The sequence below is a fragment of the Somniosus microcephalus genome, chromosome 15, assembly GCF_052327205.1.
Source record: "Somniosus microcephalus isolate GS21.2 chromosome 15, FLI_Smic_1.0, whole genome shotgun sequence".
NCBI classification, from domain to species: domain Eukaryota; kingdom Metazoa; phylum Chordata; class Chondrichthyes; order Squaliformes; family Somniosidae; genus Somniosus; species Somniosus microcephalus.
In genome coordinates, this window is record NC_141001.1 from 72,321,610 (window position 1) to 72,341,572 (window position 19,963).

Consider the following 19,963-nt stretch of genomic DNA (forward strand, 5'->3'; position numbering starts at 1 on the left):
TTCAACTTCTCAGCTTTGTTTTTTGTTTCCTCCACTTTACGCTCCAAATTTCTCCTGGTCTGTCCACTTCTGAAGATGACAGGTGCTGCTGGTGCAGTTTTGGTACCTCACCTAAATGGCTATGCTTCATGTTCAATTGCAAATGATCTGGTTCACCGGTCATATTGAATGCTACTTCTAGCCTCATGCCAACAATACAATGTATGAAATTATTTTGTGTTTTTATAATGGAAATTTGGGATTGTGAAATGCAAGTGGCCAATGCTAATGCTTCAGTCCATGACAATTTCAACTCAGTGGTGCAAGATTAAAACCAACTGCATATTTCCAATTAATTATATACATTTTTAATAAACTCAGAAATAACAGACAATTGTCAAAGCACTTGACAAGTGGACGATCTGCACTGAATGCTGCAGAATGCACGACAGACATACTTCAAAAACATAAGCATCAAGTTCAACTAAGCTCAGTCGGGAAACTTTGGGTATACGATAACCACACGAGATGATTTTACCAGCCTTTCTGAACTTAAACATATGCACTTAGATTATGGAATGCTTTTTATGTTTAATACAGTTACAAACTTTGTACAATGTGCTGTTTACCGGACACGTGCATTCTTAAGCGAGAAAGCTCAAAGTCTTTGATGCAGAGATACGTTGGTTATTATGGGGCATTGACAAGTGACTGCACATACTCCTAGGATTCTTCATTGATCTGGAGCAAAGAATTAATTGCTGCATCCTTGTTGCCCCTCTGTGCCTCCAGCACTGAGCGGATCACTTCTCTGTCCATGTTAGGGAACATATCTTGGATGGATTTGAGATCTTCCTCACTGTACAGACTTTGTGGAGCAGATACCTGTGTTGGTGCTGCAACTGGGATCATTCCTTGTGTGTAGACAGTTGGCACTCCTGGTAAATGAAGGAATATGGTATTTAATACAATGACATGCCAGAAATCAGGAGCAAATGAGAACTTTAGCAATGATATGGGAAATGGCTTAGCATGCGAATTTCAAGCTGTAAGCAGTGACATTTCATATATAGGTAAGTTACCAAATGCTAAATAGTGAGGGTAAAAGAATCCATTAAGGGACATCAGACTGGATTTAATTTACTGCATGTAAGTACCTGTACGTACACACTCTAATACGTATGTATTATAAACACATACATTGGCACTGTATTGCAGCAGTAGTCTGTACTTATGGTATTTCAATTGTTTATACTAATTTGAAGGCAAATTTATTTAGACATTAATGCTTGCAATTTAGTCTACTTAGTCCAGTTTATGGATTATGCAAATTCATTGCAAATGTAACAGGTGATACTTTAATGATCAGTGTAATTTTCATCATTCAAATATTAAATACTGACTATCAAGGTATTGGTTCCTTAGGGATTTTAAAAGGAAACAGTAATTTTTGTCAGTACTATATAATTTAATCTTCCCTACTAAAAGGGCACTGTCCAAAACAGTATGCTTTAAGGAAGCTGCAATTTTACAAGTGATTCTATTAGTAGGTTTCCAAAAACATAAAAAAAATTCTAAATAAAGGAAGCAGAATATATAAAGCCAGTTCTAAACATTACTTTTGGAAGTTAATTTATGCAAGAATGATCCCAGTTGCAGCACCAACACAGTCATTGACAGGTTTAAAAAAATATCTATTTGAGTACTGTAATAATTTTGTGGACAAGACACTTTTTAAAAAAGTGTTAAGTGAACTTGAATTCCCTGTATGTTACACCTAGTGTAAATGGTTGAAACTAGCACCTCAACAAATCAACAGACAGGCTTATGCACAAACTTTCAGGAAAAGGGGGTTTCAATGTAGAGCATTACTGGACACACCACTTTTACCTGACTGAGTAAAGTTTGGAGCACAGAAATGTGTATTTTTATGGTCTTTACTCACTATACCAGTAGAACATAGTATCTGTAATTTATTTGTTGGTGGTGTAGATTTAGTATGCAAAGCACAGCAAAATTACCAAAACCAAATTGGTTATACTATAAGCCATCCATCATTTACTGATATCTTGCAAACAAATGCTTATGAAACAGCCACTTTAAAGTATACAAGCAAATGGCATACTGAATGTGTTCATGCACAGATTTAGCCTGTGATGAAAGGCAGTAAATGTGTCTCAAAACTTACCCAATGCAAAATACTCAAGCCCTGAATTGTGTAATAAGGAAATTAAAGCAGCAAAAACACCAAGAAGCAACATTAATCACATGTCAGAAAATTTAGGATTAATTAGAAAGCAAGTCATACCCAGTTTTTTTTTTTTAAATGAAAGAACTTACAAGCCACAACTATCATTATCCCATGCATTACAAATTCTAACCCTCAGCTCGGATTCTTATGAAAAGATCAAAAAACTAACATTAGCTCTAGTAGGTGTGGTCTTCATTTTCTGAATGTAGTTAAAGCTGCACAAGTCAACAAATCATCAAAGCAGGGAAAGAACCATTGGGCCACTGTCCTTTTAACAGTATGGCATTAGACAAGGGCCGTATTAGTTGCCGTGGGCAATAAAGCATTTCAAGTTGAATGGCATGTTATGTAATAATCTGTTCAACCTCCAAATACAAATGAATCAGATCAATATAGTACAGAAAAACAGACATTAAAACCATGGTTTCACTTTGGTGCTAGCTTGCAGCACAGAACCACCTGTTTTAAACAGGTTAAACACTAATGCTCAGTAAAAGCATTTATGAGAAACCTTAGATCATGATGTGGGCATAGCAGGAGCACAAAACCAAGTCTTTAACCAATAAGAATTCTTAAAAACTGTTCCAGTGCTTGCTACCTCTGCTGCTTGAGGCACTCTTGCCACACTTGGAAGTTAGTTAGAGGATGAAATTCCTGTAGGTTAGGCCTGTTTTTGGGCCTGAAATTGGACATCAGGTCTCATTATTAATTTGGCGAGCTGCCGGTGCCAGTCATGCCTCCACAGGCAGCTCGTTTAGATATGCAGGAGCCCAATGCCCATTTTAGGCGGCCGCTTGGGACACCTGAATATTGGGTCTGACATCTTTCAGGTGTCCTTTGGACCGCAGTTCCTGAAATTGGCCCTATGGGTGAATGAGGTCCAATTTCTACCCCAAAGATTTTTCCCCAGAATCATCTCACCTCATTCAATCCTTTCTGCCTCACCAGTTACCACGCCCTGAAGTAATGACTTGGACTTTACTTCAGCTCTCAAGGATCCCATTCAAATCCCAACCCACCATCCCTCTGGTATACTTCTCATCTCTGTGCCTTTAAAGTGGAGGCCAACAGGCTGGAGCTCACCTGATGCATGTCCTCTCTAGTTGTTCATTGCCAGATCTGGTTTGGTCACCAAATGCATATCTTCCCTCAATCTCCTCATTCAATCTTCACACCATTCCAGGGTTAAGCTAAGAGTGCAAAATCTTATCTTCCTCTGCTCCCCACATCACCACAAACACCAAGTGTGAGGAACTCATGGTTTTTCTTGATTTCAAAGATTGAGACCACCGTTTGGAGCCGCAGCTGCCTCTTACCCCATCCCAGACTCCATTTCCCCCACCCCCTCACAATATGCCCCATATACCACAGCCCTGACCCCATATCACTACAGCTTCTCCCCCATCCAAGCTCGTTTCTTTCACAAGACCAACTTTTAAGTGTCAGTCATGGTTTATGGTGGCATTCTTGCCTCAGAGTTAGGTGGTCATGGGGTTCATAGAATTGAGCACATATTCCAGTCTGACACTTCAGGTTGGGTGATTATACTGCATTTGCCCAATGTGGATAAATGCGAGGTTATCCACTTCGGTGGCAAAAACAGGAAGACAGATTATTATCTGAACGGCAATAGATTGGGAAAAGGGGAAGTGCAATGAGCCCTGGGTGTCCTTGTGCACCAGTCGCTGAAATTAAGCATGCAGGAGCAGCAGGCGGTTAAGAAGGCAAAATGGTATGTTGGCCTTCATAGCAAGAGGATTTGAGCACAGGAGCAAGGATGTCTTGCTGCAGTTGTACAGGGCCTTGGTGAGATCATACCTTGAGTAGTGTGTGCAATTTTGATCACCTTATCTGAGGAAGGATGTTCTTGCCATGGAGAGAGTGCAGCGAAGATTCACCAGATTGATACCTGGGATGGCAGGAATGACGTATGAGGAGAGATTGGGTCGATTAGGCTTATATTCACTGGGGTTTAGAAGAATGAGAGGGATCTCATTGAAACTTATAAAATTCTAACAGGACTAGACAGACTAGACGCAGGAAGGATGTTCCCGATGGCGGGGGAGTCCAGAACCAGGGGTCACAGTCTAAGGATAAGGGGTAAGCCATTTAGGACTGAGATGAGGAGGAATTTCTTCACCCAGAGAGTGGTGAACCTGTGGAATTCTCTACCACACAAGGCAGTTGAGGCCAATTCATTAAATATATTCAAGAAGGAGTTAGATATATTTCTTAAGGCTAAAGGGATCAAGGGATATAGGGAGAAAGCAGGGACAGGGTACTGAATTTGGATGATCAGCCATGATCTCATTAAATGGTGGAACAGGCTCGAGGGGCCGAATGGCCTACTCCTGCTCCTATCTTCTATGTTTCAGTGCAGGGCCATCTTTTGACTGAGATATTAAACCAAAGCCCTGTCTGCCCTCTCAGGTGAACATAAAAGATCCCATTGTAGGAATGGCTAGATTCCTAACTAAAGGACTGAGGTTGAGTCAGTCTATCAAACAAACGATGTTTAATACTATTTAACAGAGTTTAACATGCAAGTGCAGGAGAACTAAATAACAGGTCTGTACTCTTCGCTGGCTCCACGAGGACTGGCTAGGGCGGCTCCCTAGCCTGGCTCCACGAGGACTGGCTAGGGCAGCTCCCTAGCCTGACGTCATCACGTTTTCCTGCCGCTGGAGGAGCACGTGACCAACGTGATGACGTCATCGCGTTTGGTCTCATTCTTAAAAGGGACCGCGCTATGTACATGCAATAATATGAACAAAGATACAGATTCAGTCTGTAGCTAACAATTTGTTAAAGATAATTATGTACATTAGATCAGAGTCCCTTGGTGGCTCTGCCACACCATGACACTTTTCGAAGAAGAGCAGGGGAAGACTCAGTGTCCAAGCCAACATTTGTCTCAGCCAGCACCAACAACCTGTATTTATATAAAACAGATTATTTGGTCATTTATCTCATTGCTGTTTGTGGGACCCTGCTGTGTGCAAATTGGCTGCCAGGTTTCTCTACATTACAACAGTGACTATACTTCAAAAAGTACTTCACTGGCTGTAAAGCACAGAGATTATGAAAGGCACTATATAAATGCAAGTTTTTTTCTTTCTTTCCTGCGCCTTTGACTCCTTTTGATAACTTTCCCTTCTCGGCTCAATGCTCACAGACAAAGGTTTCCTCTCCTTTATGCTCTGTCTCCCTCTCCCACCTCATCCTTCAAGACTGCCATCATCACTCCTTTTATAAAAAGCCTTTGACTTCCCATAACTCAAGTCCTCAGTTGCATCCGCACCACTCAGCTCTGTGTCCACCTCTCAGGACTCCCGTTTAGAAGCCAATTTCCAACTTGCCTATGTCACCAAGATAGATTTGGTCAAAGTTCCCAGTGACATCCTACGTGACTGCAACCATCTTAACTTGGTTCCTAATCCCAATTTCAATCCTATCTGCTCTAACGAAGCCAGCTTCTCATGCATTCAACTTGGCTATGCCCCAATGCACCATCTTCAGTTCACTGCCATCCTTGTCTAAATGCTGCCCCTCAATTATATCATTTGTAGGCATGAAGTTAGCTTTTGCACATATGCCAATGACCCCCAGCTCCATGTCTCTGCCACCACCCTTGGCTCCTAACCATTAATGTGCTGTCCAACTGCTTATCGGACATCAAATCATTGACAAGCAAGGCTCCCTTCAACTCAACCGTGGAAAGCTGAAGTCATCATGCTCGACTTGTCAGAAATTGTGTACCTTACAGATTTTTGTGATTTTAAAAAAATTCATGTTCAGACTACCATGGTGGGATTTGAATTCATGTTCTCTGGATTATTAGTTCAAGGAATGCTATTACCAAGTGCTACTTAACATAGTATCAGAATATTTTGTGAAATGTTATCAACTAGTTACCATCAGACTATTTAAAAGAAACAGTGGTCACTATGTTTTATTGACTAAATACAACCCCGTCTCTGCTGCTACCTCAGCCCACCTGCTTGCCGAAATCCTTCATTCATGCCTCCGTCAACTCTTCCAATGTTTTCCTGGCTGGCTTCCCATCCACCACCCTCTAAACTTCAGCTCATCCAAAACTCTGCTACCTGTAACTTATTCCGCACCAAGCCACGCGCACCCATCACCCCTGTCCTCGTAGACCTACATCGGTTCCCAGTCCCCCAATGACACCAATTTAAAATTCTCATCTGAGTGTTTAAATCCCTTTACAGTCTCACCCCTCCCTATCTCTAACCACCATCAGCCCTACATCCCCCACCAAACTCTCTTCCTCTGGCTCCAGCCTTTAGTTCATCCTGCCCTCCCCCACCCCCTTCACCAGACCATTGGCAATTGTACCGTCAGCCACCCAAGAACCAAACTCGAGAATTTTCTGCCTCTTGACCTCCCTCTCCCCTCCTTAAAGTGCATCTCTTTGACCAAGCTTTTGGTCACCACTCCTAATATCTCCTTTGACTTGGTGTTTATTTATTTCTGAAACGCCTTGGGATGTTTTTTGACGTTAAAGGCATTTACATAAATGCAGGTTGTTGTAAATGGTGCTTTTGTTATTAAGATTATGGTGCAGTGGGTAATCTTCAATCAATTTTCCAAAACGTCAAATGCAATGTTTCAAAGTGAAAGATCATATTGCTATACACACAATTTTATAAAAGGAAAAATAGAAGCTTATAATAGTTTGTTTGACATTCTTCCACCTACAGGAAACTCTTTATTATCCGGCACTGACGGGACCAGCGTGGTGCCGGTTTATCAAAAAGTCCGGATTACAGAGAGGTATAGTAAAAGGTACGAGAGCCCCGTACACGGCCGCAGATCCAGGCGTCCCTGTTGCATAGCAACAGGTGCAGGAACCCCGGCCACAGATCCAGGCGTCCCTGTTGCATAGCAACAGGTGCAGGAACCCCGGTTACACGGCCACAGATCCAGGAACGGCCACTAATATGAAGTAAAACTTACCTGAACCTACTCCTGCATTTTTCCGGTTATTTAGGTGCCGGTAAATCGAGAGTTTCCTGTACTATTTTAACAGAGGTGATAACTTTACAGTTAAAATAAACTGGTTAAGTTCATCCAACTATTTTTATTTCAGGATAAATTTATTTTGGCATTAAAGGCTAAAGGACAGTAGGCTGCATAATGTTGGAAATCAAACCAAATAAAGTTATCAAAATCAAAGGGAGGGGGGGGAGGAGAGAAAGAGAGAAGGTTCATTCCACCAGATGCCCTAGAAAGTAACTCTCCTGCCCTCAACACTGCATAATTTCTAGATCTGCCACTGCTGCAAATTATGCATGTGTGCACTCGGCTTTTTCTTTTACCATAGCAATAAGAATAACCAACTTGAATATTCCTGCAGTTCAAGCTATGGCTAGCTCATGTCCCATTGCACTTTAAATAGAACACCTTGTCTTGTGTCCGAAGGCCTTTCACCGCTTGCTAGTTTTTCATATACATACATAGATACATAGAAGATAGGAGCAGGAGTAGGCCATTCGGCCCTTCGTGCCTGCTCCGCCATTTAATGAGATCATGGCTGATCCTTTAATTCAGTATCCCGTCCCCGCCTTCTCTCCGTAACCCTTAACCCCTTTTGCCCGTAGAAATATATCTAATTCCCTCTTAAATATATTTAATGAGCTGGCGTACACTGCCCTCTGTGGCAATGAGTTCCACAGGTTCACCACTCTCTGAGTGTTGACATGCCTATCTTAATGATGAGAACTGTTAAGTTCATACACTAATTTTATTTCAGGATAAATTAATTTTGGCTTTAAAGGCAGAACGACAATAGGCTGCATAATGTTGGAAATCAAACCAACTAAAATTATCAAAGGGGGGGGGAGAAGGTAATTCCATCAGATGCCCGAGAAAATAACTCTCCTGCCCTCAGCACTGCATAATTTCTAAATCCACCACTATTTTATGTTAATTTTCTATGTTGATCTGACAGTTCAAATCAATCAAGAATATTTAATCTGCCATCTGGTTTCATCATCAGTGCAGTGTCCTGTAGTTTAAAAAAAAACAATACCCTTATGGATTCTGGTTTGCTGGATTGGCACAATCGCTTATCAAATCAAGACAGTAGCTCCTAAAGTTACAGCTAAAGAGTTGTGCACACTTCAGAGATGAGCAAAGCTACTACAGTTTGTCGCTGGAGTTTAGAAGAATGAGAGGGGATCTCATTGAAACTTATAAAATTCTAACAGGACTGGACAGACTGGATGCAGGAAGGATGTTCCCGATGGTCGGGGAGTCCAGAACCAGGGGTCACAGTCTAAGGATAAGGGGTAAGCCATTTAGGACAGAGATGAGGAGGAATTTCTTCACCCAGAGAGTGGTGAACCTGTGAAATTCTCTACCACAGAAGGCAGTGGAGGCCAATTTATTAAATATATTCAAGAAGGAGTTGGATATATTTCTTAAGGCTAAAAGGATCAAGGGATATGGGGAGAAGGCAGGGACAGGGTACTGAATTTGGATGATCAGCCATGATCTTATTGAATGGTGGAGCAGACTCGAGGGGCCGAATGGCCTACTCCTGCTCCTATCTTCTATGTCAGCAAATTCTTCCTGCTCTGTGCTGCTGAAACTAGTATGGTAGATTTCTGTACAGCCCGCTCAGATTTTGAACAATATTAAAAAGTACCATAGGTTGGTAAGCTCCTTTTTACTCATCCAATGTTATATTTCTTGCAAATTCTTAGCACCTGGAAAATTGCATTACATTTTAATTAGATAGTTCCAAAAGGTTCAGAACAGGTGAAAAGGAAAAGAAAATGACAATTCAAACCAGAAATCAAATTTAACACAAAGGGCTTGAGCTCAAAATAGGTGCCATTAACCAATTTCAAACATTCTAAATAACAGACTGATTCTAGAAGTTGTACAGGTGTTCATAGGTCACTGGTGAGGTTTTGGTGGGAAGAGACCCCCAAATACTAGTTTAGTAGCAGAGTGGACTTTAGCCATAGGACCACAGTTCCGACCTTGACTGGGATTCAATCTCATATCCTATCACTAGGCAAATTAAACTAGTTCACACCCAGGTTACTGGATAGGGCATCACACAGTAACTGGGCATTCTATGGATCATTCTGTTCCATATTGTACATTTAGCTGACACGGAAAACTCAAACAAACTCCCAGTTAGGTGAAGGGGCAATAGTGGTAGAAATATATAGACCAAAAAAAAGGGGGGGGCTGGGCAGAGGGAAGAGATACAAAAAGGAAAATAATTAAGCTACCAAAATTTGAATTAACACTACAACATCCAACGGAGGGGAAAAAAAAGCCATGAGTGTTTAAGTTTTGAATCACTGCTCCCTGTTTACTCCCTACTCTCCTGAATGCAATGGTTCATGCCGAGGTATCCTTCCACAAGCATTGACACCTTTTGGTGGTACTTCCATGCAGGAGTCCAATGAATGTTGGTAGCCTATTTGAGGGGAAATCATAGCTGAACTCAATCCTGTCCTCAACAATAAGGTGCAATAACCTCTCTTCACCTGCCAAGCCCACATATGCTGCAGAAAATTGTCACATTCCAAATGCCTCCTCAGCCAAGAAATAAATTCATAAATATGGGAAATGAATCTGGGACCTTCCTAGTTGATAATAGTTTAGTATCAGATGATGAAGTTAATGAGCCATAGGAGTTCCAGTTTTTAAAATAACTTTATGGAAATGATACTGTTTTAAGAAAAGAGCAATTATATATATTCTGTCTCTGGAAGTAAAGTAATACTAGCCTGTTAACAGCTAAATTATACTTCACAGGTTTCTTTTGCAGAGCTAGCGTACACATTGAACCATGCAAGAACATGCAAATCGCTCTCCTAATGGAGATGCTGTAGGGGGAAAAAAATACAAGAACCCGAACTCAAGTTGGACATCTGCGTAAATGCTGAGGAATGAACCAGCATCCTACCCAACAGGTTTTTATTTGGATTCAGTAATTTATCATCTGAATATATTGCAGAAAGAATGCAATCATCACAAGCCTTGCCATAATACAAAAGTACATTTTCCACAGTTCTGCTGTCAGTGTGGAACCTTGCTCAATTGAAATGCAGACACAAGAACTGGGTGCAGAGGACATTGCATCCAGCTCACAGAACTCCAGATTTTTCAATCACCACTAGAAATCGTGAGCTGCAGATCTGGCGTACTGAACTTTGCACCCCGATCTCTGATCCACATCCCAAATGAGTGAGACTCCATGTTGAAATGGGATCCTGACAAAATCTACCCAAATTTGGGGTAAAGTTTTGGGACTTTATTTTACCATTAAATCTATGGAATAATAGTATTTTTGGCAGTCCTACAAAGGATGCATCTGCTAAACAACAGACGTAGAGACTCAGGTAACTGCAGCATGGGTGTCCAATCTTTTGCAGCAGAGCAGGACCCATCTGCTACAGCTACAGTAATAACTGTGCTGCAAAGGCACACAGTAACGATTTATTTGAGGCTACTACCACCACAAAGAGCTGTAACCACTAGTACTTTCACTCTAGTGTTGTCTTGCTCAAAATGCATTCTCCAAGAACAAATTGAGAACACATTTATAAGAACAAAATCCTGAGTTCTAATGGACACTTCAAGTGGACACAAAATGAAAATTTAATTTATTTTACAGAAATTCTAGTGGGTAAATAAACTGTTTCAATGCAGCTGCGCAAAAATTTAGTGTGCTCACCATTACACTTTTTCTTAGTCAGTACAATACTGAAGGACTAAAAGACTAGTAACACCATTCTCGCATTGCAGAAGCATCAGCTGGTCAGCCAGCCAACAAACTTCAGCATATACTTGCCTATTTACACAGATACAAATAAACTCAATTACTACTTTATTTTAGTACAGGTTGAGCATCCTGAATCCGGCAACCTCGGGACGGAGGCCGAGCCAGTTTTCATGTTTTTCCAGACTTCGGAACGTGTTTCTGATGTCCGAAGTCCGGAAATATCGCAACCTGGGCCCTGGCGTTTCCAGACTTCGGACATCAGAAACACGTTCCGAGTCCGGAAATGCCTGGGCCCAGGTTGTGATATTTTCGGTTTTTGGACGTCACCTTCTAGTCCTCGCTTCTTCACAATGCATGGTAAGCCTCCCTCCCTCCCTGGATTCCAGAACATTTTACGGATTCCGGACGACCCTGCCACCAATCGTCCCAGATTCCAGGACTCTGGATTTCAGACGCTCAACCTGTAGTACATATAGTTACAATTATATGTACTTTCAGATACAATGCAACTGTACTGCATTTTTAAATTAATGAACTTCCATATCAAGTGTACAAAAGCATTTGGGGGCCAATTATCTGATGCCAGTGATTCAAAACACCACAGCCTTAGAGCTTGGGAGGCCTGTACTGTCAGGCATAGAGGCGGCCTGAGGCCTGCTACACATCCTTTGCGCTGGAGCAGTGTGTAGTGCACTAGGTGCCTGGCATTTAAAATGTGCATTTTAAGGGAGATTTGTTTAAAAAAAAAATATTTTTCTTCTCAATAGCCCTCTCCTCCCAATAGGGTCATCCTTCCTTGGCCTTCAAAAGGTCAAATAGGTTATTGTATCTCAAACTGTTTTTCTGTTGAAGAAACATAGTGGCTCTTTAAGAGCAGCCAACAATCCTTAAATAGCTGCTGGTACTCGACATTTTGGCTCCTGAACCCCTTAAGGATGAGGCGCAGGGAGAGTCACAAAGGTATGTCAAGCCCAACTGGGCACAGCCCACGATTCATGGCGGCCCCAGTGATACTGCACCAGAACTGCATTATCGACCTCATTACGTTAAATTAAACAGCAATGAAAAATAGATTTCAAATTTCAGCGATTTCAAATAGATGTATCGGAACATTTACTTGGTCTTTACATTAAAAAAGTTATATCGAGGCTAGCAAGAAGGCAACAATCACATCTCATCTTTCAGCCTTCCGCAACAATCAATACTATTCCACACTTTCTTTGGGTAGGGGCAAGGGAAAGACCAAAAAACTCCCTCCGCACCGTAAAAAGAATTTGGAAAGGTTTAACCATACCTGTAATAGGCACATATCCTAGTCCTTGTTGATAGACAGTGGGCATTAACACTACTGGCTGTGGCTGCACCAACATGTTTGGCGGCAGTGTCTGTTGGAATACAACAAAAAATTAATTATGGAAGGAGTATTTTCCTCCCCAAAACAAGGTAAAAATGAAAGTATTGAGAGATTGAAAGAATTTGAACAAAAAGTTGTGTCACACAATCCTCGTTTCAACTGTACAGTTACAAGTAAAACCTACACAGTAGACAAATTGTCTGAATATATGAAAACTGGGTAAAACTTACAAAAATTTCTTAAAGAAAATTGTGTGTTGGACAGAACCCAAACATTTAGAAAATGTACAGAAGGATCAAATGAAGCCATATGGGTTGAACTGAAGAACAAAAAAAGGAGCACTCACACTGCTGGGAGTATACTATAGACCCCCAAACAGTGAGGGAGATAGAAGAGCAAATATGTAGGCAAATTTCTGAAGTGCAGAAACAATAGGACATTTAATAGTAAGGGATTTCAACTACCCTAATATTAACTGGGATAGAATCAGTGTAAAAGGTATAGAGGGCACAGAATTCTTAAAATGCATTCAGGAGAACTTTTTTAGCCAGTACATAGCAAGCCCAACTAGAGAGGGGGCGGTTCTGGACTTAGTTTTAGGGAATGAAGCTGGACAGGTGGAAGGGGTATCAGTGGGAGAGCATTTTGGTGGTAGTGATCATGATTCAGTTAGATTTAGCATGGTTACGGAAAAGAACAAAGATAGACGAGGAGTAAAAGTTCTCAATTGGGGAAAAGCTAACTTTACTAAGCAGAGATGTGATTTAGCAAAAATGGACTGGAAACAGCTACTTGAAGGTAAATCAGTGTCAAGAGCAGTGGGAGCCATTCAAGCAGGAGGGCACGAGGGTTCAGAGCAAATATGTTTCCACAAAGAAAAAGGATAGGACTCACAAATCTAGAGCCCCCTGGATGTCAAGGAGCATACAGGGTAGGAGAAGGACAAAAAAGGAAGCTTTTATCAGATACCGAGCGCTCAATACTGCAGAAAGTCTAGAGGAGTATCGAAATTGCAGCGATGAAATTAAAAAGGAAATTAGGAAAGCAGAGAGGGCATGAAAAAATATTGGCAAATAAAATCAAGGGAAACCCAAAGATGTTTTATAAATATATAAAGAGCAAGAGGATAACTAAAGAAAGAGTAGGGCCTATTAGAGATAAAAAGGTAACCTGTGTGTGGAGGCAAAAGACATGGGTACGGTTCTTAATGAATACTTTGTATCTGTCTTCACAAAAGAAAAGGACGATGCAGACATTGTAGTTAAGGAGGAGGATTGTAAAATATTAGGAGATAAACAGAGAGAGAGAGAGAGAGAGAGTGGAAATATTAAGGAGTTTAGCATCTTTGAAAGTAGATTCGCCAGGCGCGGATGAAGGCTGTTAAGAGAAGCAAGGGAGGAAATATCGGAGGCTCTGACCATCACTTTCCAATCCTCTCTGGCTACAGGCGTGGTGCCGGAGGGCTGCTAACATTGTACAGTTATTTAAAAAGGGAGAAAGGGCTAGACTGAGTAATTGCAGGCCAGTCAGCCTAACCTCGGTGCTGGGCAAATTACTGGAATAAAGTCTGAGACACAAATATCAATCGTTATTTAGAAAGGCACGAATTAATCAAGGACAGTCAGCATGGATTTGTTAAGAGAAGGTTGTGTCTGACTAACTTGATTACATTTTTTTGAGGAGGTAACCAGGAGGGTCGATGAGGGTAGCACGTTTGATGTAGTCTACATGGATTTTAGCAAGGCTTTTGACAAGGTTCCACATGGCAGACTGGTCAGAAAAGTAAAATCCCATGGGATCCAAGGGAAAGTGGCAAATTGGATCCAAAATTGGCTCAGTGGCAGGAAGCAAAGGGTAATGGGTGTTTTTGTGACTGCAAGTTTGTTTCCAATGGTCCCTTGCTTTTTGTGGTATATATCAATGATTTAGACTTCAATGTAGGGAGCAATATTAAGAAGTTTGCCGATGATACAAAATTTGGCCGTGTGGTTGATAGTGATGAAGAAAGATGTTGACTGCAGGAAGATATCAATGGACCGGTCAGGTGGACAGAAACATGGCAAATGGAATTCAATATGGAGAAGTGTGAGATAATATATTTGGGGAGGACCAACAAGGCAAGGGAATACACAATAAATGGTAGGATACTGAAAAGCGTAAAGGAACAGAGGGACCTTGGAGTGCATGTCCACAGATCCCTGAAGGTAGCAGGATAGGTAGACAAGTTGGTTAAGAAGGCATACAGGATACTTGTATTCTAAGCCTCGGCTAATAAAGGCAAGAGCAGGGAGGTTATGCTTGAACTGTATAAAACACTAGATAGGCCACAGCTAGAGTACTGATCACCAAATTAAAGGAAAGATGTGATTGCACTAGAGAGGGTACAGAGGAGATTTACGAGGATGTTGCCAGGACTGGAGAATTTTAGCTATGAGGAAAGATTAGATAGGCTGGGGTTGTTTTCCTTGGATTAGAGGAGGCTGAGGGGAGACTTGATTGAGGTGTATAAAATTATGAGGGGCTGAGATAGAGTGGATAGGAAGGACCTATTTCCCTTAGCAGAGAGGTCAATAACCAGGGGGCATAGATTTAAAGTAATTGGTAGAAGGAGTTGAGGAGAACTTTTCTCACCCAGAGGGTGGTGGGGGTTTGGAACTCACTGCCTGAAAGGTGGTAGAGGCAGAAACCCTCATCACATTTATAAAGTACTTGGATATGCGCTTGAAGTGCCGTAACCTACAGGGCTACAGACCAAGAGTTGGAAAGTGGGACTAGGCTGGATAGCTCTTTTTTGTCCAGCACAGACACAATGGCTTCCTTCTGTGTAATAAACATCTATGATTCTAAGTACAGGAAACTTTGGTTTATCCGGAGGTTGTATGTCCGGAATACTCGATCTAACGGCAAAAATCAGGAACCGTTTTCTGTAAGTTTTTTTTTTTTTTAGATCTTGTTCTTTTTTTTTCCCCCCCAGTCAGCCACTGCAAGGTCTGTAGCTATAGCAACAGCTTCAGCTACAGACACTTGCAGCTGCAGCCAACTCTTTAGAAGCTGTTGCTAAGCAACAGTGTTTGTTGTCAGATATGGAGATGAAAACCTCCGTATGCTTCAACATTAACTTTGTATGTCCGGCAGTTTTGATAGATCGGCAACACGCCGGTCCTGGATATCACAAAGTTTCCTGTATTGTAATTTGAAATATATAAAAATTTTGAAGGTGCTTTAGGAGTGGCCCAATTCAAATTGTGAACAAAATACTGCAGCTAGTCTTCTACAACAGGCAACTTAACATACCAAAAACAAAACACAGGAACATTATGGTCTTAAACATAAGAAATTGAAGACCATACAAGATTAAAGCTCAAAAGTAGTGCAAGTTTAAATGATTGTTAACCCCATTCTGTATCTTAGTCTGACAAAAGGCTCGAATCTTCCAGGGACAGGATGTTCTATGGATTTATTACAACACACACACACACTCACACAATTAACATAGCTAGGTTTGAAGCTGCAATAAAATCAATTTTGCAAATAAAGCAAAACATTGCCCCCTAAGGTTAGATCATGAGTATAAGAGTAAAGACGTCTTACTGCAATTATATAGGGCCCTGGTGAGACCACACCTGGAGTATTGTGTACAGTTTTGGTCTCCTTACCCAAGGAAGGATATACCATCCATAGAGAGAGTGTAATGAAGGTTCATCAGACCGATTCCTGGGATGGGGATATTATCCTATGAGGAGAGATTGAGTAGACTAGGCCTATATTCTCTAGAGTTTAGAAGAATGAGAGGTGATCTCATTGAAACATACAAAATTCTTACAGGGCTTGATGGTAGATGCAGGGAGGATGTTTCCCCTGGCTGGGGAGTCTAGAATCAGGAATCACAGTCTCAGAATGATGGGTTGGCCATTTAGGACTGAGATGAGGGGAAATTTCTTCACTCAGAGGGTGGTGAATCTTAGAATTCTCTACACGAGGGCTGTGGCAGTTCAGTCATGGAGTATATTCAAGACAGAGATCAATAGATTTTTGGATATGAAGGGAATCAAGGAATATGGGGATAGTGCAAGAAAGTGGAGATGAAGTAGAAGATCAGCCATGATCTTATTGAATGGCGGAGCAGGCTCGAGGGGCCAAATGGCCGACTCCTGCTCCTATTTCTTAGGTTCTTATGAAACATTTGTCTACATCCCACCATGTGCCTTTATAGCAGATAATTTTCGCGACAGAGTATTTGCCACTGAAAACAGACAACCTTTACTTAGCAGTTTGTTTCCCTAAAGAGTCAAACATAGGAAGAATAGGCCAGCCATCAAGCCTGCTCTGCCATTTTGTTAGCCACAACAACTTTTATCTTTTTAATTTCAAATCCCTACCCTTTCTGCACATCCTTTAATACCATTACTTCCCAAGTGGGCATCCATCTCCCCTTTAAAAACCTCAATTGATTCAGCCAATACGGCCTTATAGGGCAATGCATTCTGCATTCGCACAACCCTTTGCATGAAGAATTTTTTCCCTAAATTTGCTTTAATTTATCAGAGGGAACAGTCATTCCTTATCTAGCCTCCTTGCTTCCAACATCTCAATTTAAATTACCCCTTAACCTCTATCTCCAGGAACTATAACCCAAGTTTACCTAGTGTCTGATCATAACTAAGTCTTTTATCTCAGGTAGTATCCTGGTGAATCAACAATGAGCTCTTTGGAAAGGCTAGTAAATTCTTCCTACGGTGGGGACCCTTAAACAGAATACAATGCTTCACAAGGTATGACCAGCACACTGCAACAGCATCAATGGAGAGTCTTGACAAGAACTGTACCTAATCATCCAAGGACTGTAGACCCAGCTTGTGAGGTCAAGTCATGCCTAGTTCTAACAGATCTGAGAATTGAGGCTTTGGCAAAAGGTTATATGTAACAATTATTTTTAATATAACTTTTAGAAAACTCCTTAAACTACAATCTGTAATTTAGGTAAGGAAGTGAAAGTTTAATAAGCTTATGTTTGTTTCCATCTTTGAATTATTCTGATATAACTAATTTGGATTCCAGTTTTAGTTTTCTAATGGAAGTCTTTAAATATCACCTATATCATTGTTCTTGTAATCTACATTTTTAATCTTAAATTGCAGTGTTCATTTGTTAAACAGTTCTTGAAATGTATCACTCCATCAAAACCTTAGAAGCAAAAAGTTTAAAATAAGTGAAATCTACATGTTCCACTTACTGCGTAAGACAGAACGAGGTTGATCATTCCTTCTTTGTCGTCACCCTGCCTCCCACTAAGACTGTACCACTCATCCACTACTTTCCCTTCTTTTAGTAGTTCAGGGACAGTTATGTGAGTCCACGCAATTCTATCATCCATGGAAAAAGCTCGCTGCAGGTATAAAAATACAAGTCATGTTTCAATAGAAAAGATACACTGATGCAATAACAGGCAAGTTTTGAAAATAGATTTTTTTTCCTTCCGAGTTGGTCTGTTAAAAAGGAAGGTTCTAACAGAGGACAACATGAAATTACAATTTAAATGCATGTAAATTTTGAGCACCACTGGATATATCAATTACCATGAGGAATTACAAAATAGTTCAGGATATTGGGATGGAGTCAAAAAATACACATCTGCTTAGCACATAAAAACTGTATGGCTCAGCATCCCTCATTCCCATCTTAGGGCAACTTTGTAAAACACCATTATATTCTAGCAGGCCCCAGACCACAGCCTGGACTTTTCCTGTGCAAAAATCAGGCCCATTTGGGGAAATATTATGCATCAACAGAATTTCTCCTTACTTCAAAATTAAGTTTTTAGCCCCTTTTCCTACTGTGTATATGATAAAACATAACACACAAGTTACAATACCAGTAATTACTAAAACCGTAGTAAACAATTGACAGCATAATTTTAAATAAGTCTGCTATCTAAAGTCAGCAAGTCTAAAAACTTCAGACATTTAAAGCAGTAACCAAAAATATGGTTTCTTAGCATAGTTTGCTATACTGAAAAGCAACATACATAACTTATGAATAATATGCAATAAAAACCCAGTTCAGAATCTCACCTCATCAAATATCTCCAAGTAAAATGAATCAACACCAGGTGGCACAGTGCACGGAATAACTTTGTTCCATCTTGGGTTTTTTGCCCCATTGTGTGCTGTAGGTGTCTCATATACTGCATACCCGAGACGTATTCTGCAGTATGGGTCCATGCGGGTCATCCCATAGTTTTTTGCCAGTTTTGCCTATGGAATTTATAGACAGAGTTAGATCATTTCTATGCAATGCAGAAAATATGGTCAAGTTTTACCAGATACTAGTTGAATAAACTCTTGTCCTGATGAGGCCGAGAGTAAGATCTCTTTTCCAAAGCTTCACAAGTCATCCATTGTAAAATGTGGGGTACTAAGGGGTTAACATTGAGCTCTAACTAGTGGTAGGTGACACTTTTCTGCCTGAAATTGATATTTGAAACAGATCCCAGTCAGGGTTTGGACTATAAAAGGTTTTCAGAAGGTGATTTATATGTTTATGGATTCACTATTCATATAGGGGACAATTCATTCCAAACTACAGGTACGCATAAAACAAACCCATCTTTTCTATGAAGTACAAAGACTGATACTATAAAGTAATGAAGTATATGTCACTTCATGCTGCTCTTAGGCTGCTGTTGCTTCAAATGGATGCCAGACCAGGTAATGCTGTTTCCTTCCATTAGTGAATGGCATGCTGTCTTTTTGCTCGACAGGAGGAGAGGAATGAGTAAAAAAGACTAAAGGAGAATAATTACATTTTCCGATGTAATATTTAAACACTCGTTTCAAAGCCAAACATTTAATGCTGCTGGGAATCACAGATCACTACCTAAATGTAGCCATCAGCATTAAGAGAGATCCAGATGGCAGCTTTTCTGAATCACTGAACACAAACAGTAATTTTGTAAACGCACATTTTCTTTTGTTGAGAGGATATCAAAAGCTTTTCAATTTTTTTTTTGGGGGGGGGGGGGGGGGGGGGAAAGGGAGAGGGCACAGCACCGATGGAATAGTTTTTGCCTACCTTCAGCTGGAGAAATGAACTTGATTTCTTTCTAATCTGCTCCATAATTATACCATTTTTTTTTAAGCCAGTAGCTACTCACTGCCACTTGTAACTGTCTAGAGGAGAACATTTTTCAAACAATTGCTCCTATTTCTTCAAAAAATAATGTACAAGTAAGCCATTCGGCCCTGCGAGCCTCTAGAATTACTTGCTTAGGCATAAAAATTCAATCTCGAATAGGTAATTGTTAATAGCCTGTTGTTGTTACTTGAGCCTCTACTCTAACAATTGCTGAAAATTCCCCTCTCTGTCTCTCCATCCTCCTAGTTTCTCACCACTCCCCTTATCCCAAACAGAAAGCTATAACCTGTGGCAACCTTAATTGAGAGGTAATGGAAAGAGAGAATCGGTCATCTGATTGGGCCCCAGTTGCTTAGAACCTGAACCTCTGGATATATTGAATGAAACAAACTCAATTCTGAACATGGATCTTTCTTGATGTCCTTCATTGCCAACCAATGTTCTGAAGTAATCATACAGAAATTTCAATACA

General features: G+C 40.7%; 1 protein-coding gene across 2 annotated transcripts in view; it reads right to left on the bottom strand.

Annotated features, from left to right (window-relative positions):
* Nucleotides 1-324: 324 nt before the first annotated feature.
* tollip (toll interacting protein) overlaps nt 325-19,963 on the bottom strand; it is a 31,786-nt gene continuing 12,147 nt past the window's right edge. The window contains exons 3-7 of one of the 2 annotated variants that reach the window (XM_086008025.1): nt 18,429-18,611; nt 17,591-17,743; nt 12,298-12,388; nt 2,168-2,188; nt 325-917 (exon numbers count right to left, since the gene is read on the bottom strand). In XM_086008025.1, the coding sequence (XP_085864151.1) occupies nt 703-917; nt 2,168-2,188; nt 12,298-12,388; nt 17,591-17,743; nt 18,429-18,611 (663 nt within the window). In that variant the 3' untranslated portion in view covers nt 325-702. The remainder of the gene's footprint in view (nt 918-2,167; nt 2,189-12,297; nt 12,389-17,590; nt 17,744-18,428; nt 18,612-19,963) is intronic. The other variant, XM_086008026.1, reaches the window with a different exon arrangement.